General features: G+C 38.6%; 1 protein-coding gene across 2 annotated transcripts in view; it reads left to right on the top strand.

Moving 5' to 3' along the window:
- The window catches only part of MORC3 (MORC family CW-type zinc finger 3), a 29,265-nt gene extending 19,195 nt beyond the window's left edge, over positions 1 to 10,070 (top strand). For both annotated transcript variants that reach the window (XM_082303811.1, XM_082303812.1), the window contains 8 exons: positions 651 to 755; positions 866 to 988; positions 1,133 to 1,207; positions 2,046 to 2,088; positions 3,410 to 3,600; positions 4,190 to 5,021; positions 5,483 to 5,646; positions 8,824 to 10,070. In XM_082303811.1, the coding sequence (XP_082159937.1) occupies positions 651 to 755; positions 866 to 988; positions 1,133 to 1,207; positions 2,046 to 2,088; positions 3,410 to 3,600; positions 4,190 to 5,021; positions 5,483 to 5,646; positions 8,824 to 8,977 (1,687 nt within the window). In that variant the 3' untranslated portion in view covers positions 8,978 to 10,070. The remainder of the gene's footprint in view (positions 1 to 650; positions 756 to 865; positions 989 to 1,132; positions 1,208 to 2,045; positions 2,089 to 3,409; positions 3,601 to 4,189; positions 5,022 to 5,482; positions 5,647 to 8,823) is intronic.
- Positions 10,071 to 12,027: the final 1,957 nt, after the last annotated feature.

The raw sequence follows: 12,027 nt of genomic DNA, 5'->3' as shown, positions 1-12,027 counted from the left end.
GATGACAGTCTTACCTCTACTTCACCTGTGGGGCTTGTTGTTCCGCACCACTCCCTCCTGTGTGTGCCAGCTCTAGCAGTCATTGAGCTGCACAATGAGCCCTGATCAGGAAACTAATCCAGCTAAAAATTAACCTCCAGGGTAGGACTGGCCTGCTCCTTTTAACAGCATGTAGACTTTATTCTACATTAAAGTGATCACACATCTGCAGTCTCCATGTGGTATTGTTGTACGTCAACTTAGAGTAGTCATGAACCTGCAGTTAACGGATGTACAGAAACATCAGCCAAATACACAGCTATGTACTGGATTGACAGAGGTGGTTTTGTACTTGTTTCTTCTATGATTGAGGTTGAACTGGTGAGGTAGCTTCAGGGTTTGCACTGTACATTCACGGCGCTTCTGAATTGAGCGCTCTTGATTTCAGGCTTTGTGCTCCAGTTCACATTTCCAGTAGTTTTTTTGCAGACAAACATGACTTCACACAGTTCCTAATTTCTAGAGTTTTCTAAAAGCAAAAAGCTTACTGTTGTACTAATAGAAATATTAGACTGGTTCATGCATTTATTCTTTCACTATAGCTTATAAAGGCTCTTTCTGTGCTAGGATTTGATTATTTAAGATGGTCTTTTAAAAATGTTTCTTTTTAGACTTACAATAGCAGCATTAGGAGAAAAGCTTAATGATTACTGGAATGAAATGAAAACGAAGAAAAATGAAGAATATCCATTAGCTTTGCCAGTTGAGGAGATACAGTGAGTACCACTTCTAAATAGAAGAATTTTACATACTGTTATTACTGTTTTACACACAGTCATGAAAATGAACTTCTCATGTAAAAGTTCTGATATTTTTTCCATTACAGAAAACAGCCTGATCAGACATGGGTACAATGTGATGCATGTCTGAAATGGCGGAAGCTGCCAGATGGAATAGAGCACTTGCCAGACAAGTGGTACTGCACACTGAACCCTGACCCACAATTCCGGTAAAATTAGATTTCGATGAATATCTAAATACTGCTTTTAGTTCTTATTTTATCACCTGTTACAATTATCACCTGTTACAAGCATGGATGTTAAGCTCTTTCTGTCACTTTTTTTCTGCCTCCCTCCCCACCTCCTTAACTCAGGAATTGTAGCGTACCAGAAGAACCAGAAGACGATGAATTAATACACCCTACATATGAGAAAACTTACAAGAAAAAGTGAGTACTAGAGACTTTCTTACAAGTATCTCAGCACTAGAAAATGAATGTGAAAAACTAAATGCCCTTTTCTCTCACCTGTGGTGTAATTGTAACTCTTCTGGGAATATATCTAGCCAGAAAATTGTGCCCTGAATTCAAGTCTCGATCATAGCCGTGAATAGATGAATAGCACTGTTCTTTTCTCTGGTATTAGCATGTTGGCATTACATTCAAATTTCTCTCTGACTTAATACCTGTTTGCCTTCCTAAATCAAAATTAGGAAAGTCATAATGAAAGGGGCCTCTCTCATTTAATAACTACTAAGGAGAGCAATGTAGCAATTGGCGTTCAAGTAGAGCTCTCAGAGGGGCATTGTTTCATAGTAGTAAGCAGTATGAGGATAGTTTAAGATGTTAGCGAAGCAAGCTACTGGGCTGTTAGGAGACGTTGTCTAGGTAACTATTATTTTCGAGGTCCACGTTGAAGCAGCTGAATACTTCAATACATTTATTTAAGGATAAGAGGATTCTTAGCTAAAGTGTATGGGGAAAAAAAATTACTTGGGTAATTTTAACTAACACTGGCTAGCATTCTAGAAAAGTGAGTTTTGTGGGTTTTTTCAATTTTTTAAAATACATCCGAATCTGAGAGAGAGCTTGTTTGAAGTTAAGCTTCTAAGTTCATGCAGAAAATTTTCATTCAATAAACCAGAATATGTTCATTAGAACTTTATTGTGTCTAGCCTAGATACGGAGTATTATGTTTGCTTTTAGATTTTGAGGTTGGTTTGGTTTTATAATGAATTAACATTTTGAATCTAAGCTCTTAATTTTCTTTTTCCTTGCTGGTGTGCAGAGACAAGGAAAAACTGAAGAAGCGACTAGAGTACAGCCACCAGGTAACTCTTGAAGTTGATGGGAAACTGACTTTGGTAGCAGAGTTGTTCTTGCTGGCAACAATACTATGCAGTTTGATTGAATAGGCTAGACTTTGAGTTAGAGTTTGCTTTAGCTAGTGGCCAACTGACTGATTCAACATTCTGTTATGTTTTGATGGCTGTTCAGGGTATGCTCACTATTAGTAAACTGAAAATCCCCTGTCTTTGCTGTTCGATAATGGAAATTACATCATTGCTTTCTATGTAGTACTTAAGAAAGGGTTTGAGAGGGGCAAAGCTCTCTCACAAAATAGTACTAGAAAATATGTCAGTCACTCATACCTGGTTTTGTGGCATGGTATCTAATTATTGAAAGTGGATTTGTTGTAGAGAGATGTGATGAGGATATGAAAGTAAAGATGCCCTTAAAACTGGGGTGGCGGGGTGGGGATGGACAGACTTGTAGTAGCTGCACTTTTGCAAGGAGGCACTCAAATTCAAATTGAATGTAGATGCAAATCAACATGGTTGAATGATGAGAATGTATAGATTGTAACTCAGAATCAAATTTCTGAAGTGTGACTTAGCTGAAGTTGCTTTCAAAGTAAAGTGTTAAGCTAAGATCACTCCATTTCTGGAGAAGAGATTTTGCATGTGCTATTTTGACCTATACGCTTCATTGTATTAATTTTTCTGCCATTATTTTTATCCAAGTACAAAAGTAATTTCTAAAAGTAAAGTATTGTTCATTGTAGACAAACTGAATTAATTATGAGCAGCTTTAACAGAGATGGCTGTCCCATACTTTGTGTATGATGGTCAGACTTCAGACAGATACAGCTTGGGAAAAGCTCTTGCCTGAGATTCTACACGATATTTTAAAATAGCTGTATCTAGAGAAAGACTTGTAAGATCAGAAAGCTGCTTTCTGACAGCAATAAATCTGTGCACAGAGAGGAGCATGCAGCTGGTGTACAGCATTCAAAGTCCTCTGAGAAATCTGCCGGAAGTCTGTAATTATGATATAGAACTTGCTGCTTTTTGATACGTTTTATGTCTTAAACCAACATGAAGGAAACACTTCACATGCATCAGTAGAGTTTGGGGGGAGGGGTTGTGCGATCATTAAGTTAAGAAAACTGGGGTTTGCAATGTGGAGTCTAGTTAACCTTTCTTATTGCAAAATACTGAGCCCAGGTTCAAGGAGATCCTTGGAGCGTACATAAGAAATGTCGGTCAGAATTTTAGGTGTTGGCAGATAGTTAGGAGAGCTGCTTAAACGCATTCTGAAGAATCTGCTAATGTCTGTTTCTTTTCATTCTTAACTAATACTATCTTACAGATCAATAATGAAATGTTTTTAAAAACAACACCTGTTTCCTCAAGTAAAGACTTCAAAACATTCTCAGCTGTGAGTGGAAAGGAAGCTGTTCCAAGATCACTTTTACCAGAAACATCAAATGCTTCTGTCAAAAGACCTCTGCTTATTTTAAATAGATCAGTATCTTCACCTCATTCTGATTCTGATAACAGGTTGGTGAACCTGTACAAAATAGATTCCTATTTATTTCTAAAATTAATAACTTAGTAATGAAAATGATGGTGTTAGGTGTAGTCCCATCTTCAGGTGATAGCTGCCAACATTCATATGTCGCTTCTGGGAGTGTAGGAAACAGCAGGTTGATTAAAAGTACCTAGAAACCTTGTGAAGTACAAAAGTGAACGCAGCAAAAAATACTGTGCGCTGGCAAGGAAAATTACTTAGTGGTTTGTCTGTTTAGGAAAAGACTGTATTGTGTTAACCACACTCCACAGTATGTTTTCTTTAACCTCTGTTGGTTAAGGAACGGGTGCAGGGGGTGGTGTTTCTGCAAAGACTGAGTCTGTTTCAAAACAATGTGTGAAGGTAATAATTTAGTGTGTGGATGTCAACCACTTGTTTTTACAGGAGAGGTATTTACTCTGGCTACGCATCTTAAAACACGATGCAGGGAGACATCCCTTTCTAATTATTGAGTGGTAGTTTTTAATAGTGCTTATAGAAACACTAAACATAGTTTGAAACAAATGACTTTGCAGTACTTGAGCAATACAATAATCAGTTTAATATTTTGCTTCTCAGTCTTAAACGGAAGACACCTAGTTGCGTGACACCTGTGTCTTTAAAGACACCTCGATTAAATGACAAAACATTCAACAACCATGATGATGATGATGATGAAGATGTCATCATTTTAGAGGAGAGCAGTACTCCAAAGCCTTCAGCAGATTCTGATATTCCTGTAGTAAAAACTGAATGTATTAATTTGGATCAAGAGGAGAAGCAGAAAGAAAACTGTGATGTGGGAGAACCTTGCAGTGCAGCCACTTCAGAATCAAAAAGTGAACAGTTGACCTCAGCGACACAGACAGAGCACCCAAGCTTGGTTGTTAAAAAGGAAGAGGTGGAAAATGACACCGATATTCAAGTTCCCAGGGCAGAGGTGGAAACTAAACAGCACAATGTTAATGGTGTTTCTGAGACATCTGTAGATCTTGGAAATGAACTGAAAAATCAGCTGCAATTATTAAACAAAGAAAAAGAAATGTACCAAAACAAATGTGAAGTATTAACCAAACAAGTAGAAACACTGGAACAGAGGATTTTAGAAATGAATAATAAGTATGTAAAAAAAGAAATGTGCCATCAGTCAACTGAGACAATTTCTTCATTTGAAGAAGAAAACGTTCATGAAAGAAGTTTGGCAGAAGTGACCATTCTCTATGAACAGGCCTTAGAAGAAATAGCAAAACTAAAGGAACAATGCAGTACCCTGCAGAACTTAAAAACTGAATGCAGCAAGTGTGCTGATGGTGAAAATAAGAGTGAAGTAGATGAAATTGCTGTGCAACTGGATGATGTTTTCAGGCAACTGGACAAGTGCAGCATTGAGAGAGACAGATATAAAAGTGAGGTATGTTTGTTAAAACAGTGATATCCTTCAAGTTAACAATTAAATTATTTTTTTAATGGGTGTTTCGTACCAGTTCTAGTACAAAACGTGTTGTATAGTTCAGTCCACTAACTAATCAAGCCACCTAAAAGAGGGAAGAAATACTAAATGAGCCTAGGAGCTTCTGGGGTTTTGCTTCCATAGATAGAAATAAGCAAACTTGAGAGAGACTGCAGGGCTCCAAGTGGCTCTGACTGCAAGACAAGAGAGACTAAGCAGGCTTAGAGGGAGCACACATACAGTGGTTCAGCTGACAGCTGGCTATTTTAAAGCAGTTTGTCTAGGCTGTCATATCTTAATCTTACTGAAAAGTTAATTAAAAGCTGTCAACAGTTAAATTATTTGAATTTGTATAAGTTGTCTTTATTTTAATCCACTACAATTTTATTTGATATATAAAATTATTTTTATTTACTTGCCAGAATGAACTACTAGAAGTGGAGAAAAATCAAATTGCCTGTCAATGTGAAGAACTCAAAGCAGAAATTGCACAGTTAAAAGCTTCAATTCCACAAGCAGTAGCATGTGCAAATGATTCTACTACCAGTAATGTAGAAGACTCTGTAAATTTTTCTGATGGAGAAAGGTATCAATTTTGCTCTTTCTAGACTATAGTACAAGCAAGATTTTGGCTGGCTGATTGTATCCAAAACATCTTGATGAAGGTCATGTCTGATAATCATATAATAAAATGTGATGCTTGGAATTCTTTTCTACTGCCTCTTGTGACTCCTAACTCAGTAACATTTTTTATTAAGTGATTAATTTTTTTTATGATATAGGTATTTGTGTGAGCAGGGTTGGCCATTGCACAATAGAATGCCATATTGACACTTCTTAACATATAAAAAATGTTGTATAATTTCTAGGCATGACTTGCAGAACAAGAAGAGAGAAAGGAGGCAGGAAAGAGGGTGACCATTAGCTTACGCTGTGTAGATGAACTTCACTTTTATATTCTGTTTTTCTTTCTTGGATCAACAGTATTCTACTGAAAAGAGTTTGGGTTTGGTTTTGAAACTTACCTTTTCTGTAAGAACTTCTTGCTGCAGACCAATCCTATGGAACTAGGTTGTGGCCAGAGTGTATCTTTGAACTAAATGATGGTTTAAACTTACAAATAGAGAGCTTGCAGCTCTCGGCTAATAGAAATAGCAAACACACAAAAGCACACATACCAGATGGAAGCAGGGATGAGCAGTCCAGCAGGCACACTGCCTGGGCATGTAGGATGGAACTGAAAGCCAGAGCTCAGCTGGAGTTAAAACTGGCAGGGCCTGTGAAGGGCAACCAGAAGGGCTTCTGCAGGCACAGTAGCAACAACAGGAGAACCAAGAAAAATGTGGGCCTGCTGCTCAGTGGGGCAGGTGCTTAGTAGCAAAGGACATGAGCTGCATGAGGCACAAAGTACTGAGGTACCCAGTATCTTCTTTACCTTGGTTTTTACTGGTAAGGTCTGCCCTGTGGCTGTCCCTGAGCCAAGTGGTGATCTTAGAGAGTGAAACATTACCTGTAATAAAAGGTGACTGAATTAAGGGACCATTTAAGCAAATTCAACATATACGAGTCCATGGGACCAGATGAGATGCATTAGAGGGAGCTGGCCAATTGATGGAGAGTTGGCCTTGCCATGATATCTCCAAAATGTTGTGGCAGTCGACATTCCTGATGCCTGGAAGAAGGCAGTCGTCATGCCCACATTTAGGACAGGCAGAACTACAGACTGGTCAGTGTAGGCTCAGTCCCTGGGAAGACCATGGAGCAAATCTACCTGGAAGCCACCTGCATCCCCATGATAGTCAAGGTGATTAGGAACAACCAGCATGGATTTACTGAAGGCAAATTGTGCCTTTGCAGCCTCATTGCCTTTTACAATGAGAAGACCAGCTCTGCGGACCTTCATTTTAGCAAAGCTTTCAACGTGGACTGCCATAATATCATGATAGTGAAGTTTGTGAGGTACCGTTTGGATAGGTAGACTAGAAGGTAGGTCATAAAATTGGCCAGACTGCTGAGCTCGTGGATCAATATCAAGGCCAGTAATGATTAATGCATTCATTAGTGGCCTAGATGACGGAAAAAAATTAACTCAGTAAATTCACGATGATATCAAATTGGAGGGAACCATTGGTACTCTGGAAGGTAGGGCTGCTGCTGAGGGACCTTGACAAATTGGAAAAATGGGCTGAAAGGAACCTCCTGGAAATTCAACAAAGGCAACTGTGAAGTTCTGTACCTGTGTTGGAAATACCCTATGCAGTTGAACAAGCTGGAGACTACTCATAGGAAAGCAGCTTGGAAGAAGATGGCCTGTCATGCTGGTGGACTAAAAGTTGAATGTGAGTTAGCAGAGCACTCTTGTGGTGGGAGAACCCAGTGCCTACTGGGCTATATTGGCAAGAGTTCAGCCAGCAGTTTAAGGGAATTGATTCTTCCCTAGTGTTGGGCATTGTGAGACCGAACATGGAGTATTGTGTCCAGTTTGGGGCTTCCTGGTATATGAATGACACTGACATTGGAGCAAGTCTACTGAAGGGCCACCAAGATGGGTAGGGGCCTGGAGCATCTGATATAGAAGGGGAAGCTGAGGGAAATAGCCTTACAAAGAATGGATTACCTTGAAATCCTATTGCTCTCTTCTGCTGCACAACGTGATAGGATGAGAGGCAATAGACACAAGCTGCAACAAGGGCAATTCTGTTTAAATATTAACGAAAAAAGTGTTCACAGTTAGGATAGTCAAACCCTGAAAAAGGGACCTAAGGAGATTGTGGAGTCTCCATCTTTGGAGATTTTCAAAACACAAGAAGGTCCTAAGCAACCTGATCTGAGTTAGCCCTGCTGTGAATGTGCGTTGGAGGGGGAGGGAGGGGAGGGAAGGGGAGAATGGACTGGATGATTTCCAGAGACCCCTTTCAATCTAATTTTTTTCTGTGGTTAAGTCTCCCCTTTATCTGCCAGCATTTCATTTTCTTCTTACAGCATCTGACTTGTGCTTCCTAAAAGAATTAGCAAATACATGCAGGACTTGTAAGTAGCTTCCACCACAAGTCCTATTGGGATATGATGGCACTGTGAAGACTGGCTGCTGGAGATGATAAAGGAACTGGTGGTAGAAGGAAATGCTCAAGAGAAGGGATGGGTGATTTGGAAGCATTTTGATCAGGAAGAGGACAGAGCAAGGGGATCCAGGAAAGAAAGCAAAAAGAGGAGGCATAGCATTTTGCCTGTGCTATAACTCTTACCTTATTTCCTCTTTGCTTTGTCCAAAGGCTTTAAAATATGCACTTTCTTGCCGCTTTCTCTCTTCTTTTTCTCTTCTTTTGTTCCCATAGGTGGTAGTAGTTTGTGCTTCTAAATGTGTAAAAATGCTGGGGTTTAATATTGTTTTGAGAAATAAAAAGGTGTTGTGGGATAAAGGATTGTGCCAGTGCTTATTTGCTAACTTAAATAAAAGCATTCAGAAATATTTCTGATCTGTTTTGGGAAAGGCAGAATTTAGTTTAGCCCTTAGTATTTGTTTGAAACTAAGGGAATATACACCTTCAAAATTAAAACTCGAGAGTCCTAGCTTTGAAAAACTGGCAGATTTTGAAATTATCTTAATGCAGCTTTAACTGCATAATTTTTTTGTTGGTTTATGGAAGTCATGTACAGAGCCTTTCTAGTATAGAGTATTAGTCTAGCTTTGTTAAATATAGTACTGTGTATTTGAACATAAAACTTCATCTGCATCTAATCATATCTAATTATTTCTTCACAGCCTGAAACTACGCTCTCTTCGAGTGAATGTTGGACAACTTCTGGCTACAATCATGCCTGATCTAGACTTGCAGCAAGTAAATTATGATATTGATGTAGTAGACGAAATTTTAGGACAAGTTGTAGAACAAATGCATGAAATCAGTAGTACTTAATATCTTAACATTTTAGCAGACTCTTACTTGATCTTCCATTATAACCTTTGTGTAGGTTCAAAATTGTATATACTGCTTCTTCACTTTATATGTTTGACATAGTTTGATCAATAAGTGTATATACTCTATGCGTTTAGATGTTCCCACAGATGCAGTGGGTGTTATCTTCGCTTCCTCTTACAGGAACTCTGTCAATATTGACCAACCCTGATGTACTTAATTAAGGATTTTGCTTTTAAAATGTATTTGTAATTAAATTTGCAAATATTTTTATGATTAGCGATCTTAATACTTTTCTACAAAAGCTTATTTGTTGACTTTTGATCTTATATAAGCATTAATACTTGTAATCATTTCCTCTTCTAAAATCTAAGTAATGGAATATATTAAAAATGCAAAAAAGAGCCTTCCTTGATTTCCTTCTCAGAACAAACCTTGGTAGTGTTGTTGTATACTACACTCTTGTTTCATTGCTTGCAATTATTTTCTCTTCTAAAAATCTAAGTAGTGTAATATATTAAAAATGCAAAAAAGCCTTCCTTGATTTCCTTCTCAGAACAAACCTTAGTAGATTTGTTAGTATACTACACTATTGTTTCATTGCTATCAGCAATGTTGTATGTTGCATTACTGGGATAGAAATGTAAGATAGAAATATAACTAGTAGATGAAAATTCTGGCCATATGGGTAATACTTGTGTTTTATTACCAAAATAAGAAAAAATCTTTAAGCGTTTTATCCTGAAAACTGATGATCTTTGACTCCCTTTTGGATTTTTTGATGTCACTAAAGAACATTATCTGTACATAGTTTTGCAGCATAAACAACTCCATGGGCTAGGACATTTCAGCCTTTTCAGTGATGGAAACCACATGCCTGTTTGTGTCCTTCCCTTGCTACGTGCTTGTTCTTTCCTCCATCTGAGAACCTGTCTGTATTTGAGTGCAGTCAGAGGGATCTTCAGTTCTACCCTCTAGTTCCCGTTTGAACACAGCAGTGCTGGTTTACAAGTCTAGGTGTGTACCAGTGCACGGCTTCAATGGACAGATTTCACACACAACTCTTGCCTACTTTTTTTCCAAGTCAGAGGCAGCTGGTGGAATGGGAAGCATCCTGGTGAACCATTGGAGAGAAGCTGGGGTGGCATATCCAAAGCTAGGGTAGGATTCCTGAGCAGGCTGTACTCTGCATCGCATGCCGCTTCTTGAGACCTGAAGGCCTTTTTCTAGGGAAGTCCAGTGCTGAACAGGATTGGCGTAGAGGTTCTGTCATGTGTACAAATGCTTACATGTATTATCTCAAAAAACAAATTGTTGCGGTATTAAACATATAGTCTGCCTTGGAGTCTTTCAGGCTGAGATGTGAGGGTGCTGAAATTTACCTTCCTGTCAGAATGTACCATGCGAAGTACAAATGGCTCAGACTACTAAATCCTTGATTAACCAGTTGAATGGAAGTACTGTGAAAAGGAGGCATGTTTCCTTACCTGTGGTGTTAACAACTACAGAGTGAGCTAAAGCTGAAAATGTTCAACTATGACTTGTTTATGCTATCTTAAAGTCAAGACATCTTTTATTATAGGCAAGATAGGGGAGTCCCTCTTCCGCCCCCCCCCCCCCCCGCTTTTTTTTTTTTTTAAATGTTTTACAGTGACTCTTAAGCCACTAGTTCTATGCTCTAATGCTCATGCAAAAACTTCCTGGAAGAAATGGTACCAAGAGAAATCGCTGTTACAATGGTGACAGTATTCTCAGCCAATTGCATGTTTTTCTTTTGAAGTCATCAGGAATGAGAAGAAAGGTGGCAAAGACAGCAAATCCACCTTTTACTCTGTGGTGGTATTTCTTATCCAAACAGTTACCAGGAAAAATAGTTCTTGCTTTTAAAAAATGGAAAAAAAAAATTTAAATCATGAAATAGCACGCAGTATGTTCATTCCTAGGAAGTGTCTTTTTATAAAGCCAACATTTTTGGCTTTTGCACTGCTACTGCCCTGATTTAATCAGATTATGTTCCTTTCAGTTGTAGTTCAGTCGGTTTCTTTCAATGGACAGTATTTCAATTTTAAGATGCTATCTGTTCTAATATGCCAATAAGGGTAATGCAATACTGTTGTACTTTATAATGGATAAACTGAATGTTCGATTTTTGAAGAGGTGGCTGTAATATAACTATTTGTATGACTTTTAAAAAGTTTATATTTTCCATTTATTGGTGTGCAGTTTTCCATTTCTTAATCATTATTTATTATGTTTCATCAGACTCTGTAGTTGAATTTCTTATAGACAAGTGGCAAAATATAGCATATGTCTATATTAATGGCAAATTTACACTGTACGTTTACACAGTGGACTAATGGAAATGGTTTTTATTTACTTGTTAAAATGTATTTTTTTGTAAAAAATAAAAAGTACTATATAAATCTGAGTTTGCAGGATCAAAACTTGTATGTGATCAAATGCAATGTTTTTGTTTATAAATAAATACTATGCAGAATGGCTAATGTTTCTGGCTTATGTTAAGTATTCAATCTTATGAGAAAGCTGGCTCAGTCTGGTTTTGAGCAGGCGACTTGGGCACACCAAGCGTGCCCTCGGACCCGGCAGGCACCTTAACTGAGCCCCAGACCAGCTGGCTGGCTGTGCTTCTTCAGATGGTCAGTTTTATACGGGGAATTCTGTTGCCCAATTACAAGACTGTAGAATTTGGGACAAAGCTGTTTTTCAAGGCCTTGTTAGGGAGTTGTCGTCTTCGTGGTACTAGGGCAGAAGTGACAGGAATGCGAAGGTAAGAGTAGGGAGGTGGGACCACCTGCCTCTTCAGGCGACAGTAAGCTCTTGGATCAGCTCAGCTCTCCTTGTGGAATTTTACCCTTAGGCTGGCTGATGAGTTCCCCACCATGAGAGGCTCACGTTCTTTCAGATGTTTTTGTGGCTGAGGCAGACCAGTACGGGATCGCCTGATACAGACAACGAATACGGAGACCACAGTGTGCAAGGTATTGTTGTGGAAGGGCTTGCACCAGTATGGAAATGTTCTGGCTATGGAA

The sequence above is a fragment of the Platalea leucorodia genome (genome assembly GCF_965183815.1).
Source record: "Platalea leucorodia genome assembly, chromosome: 2".
NCBI lineage: Eukaryota > Metazoa > Chordata > Aves > Pelecaniformes > Threskiornithidae > Platalea > Platalea leucorodia.
Note: the sequence above shows the minus strand (reverse complement) of the source record. Positions and strands in the feature narration are given on the sequence as shown.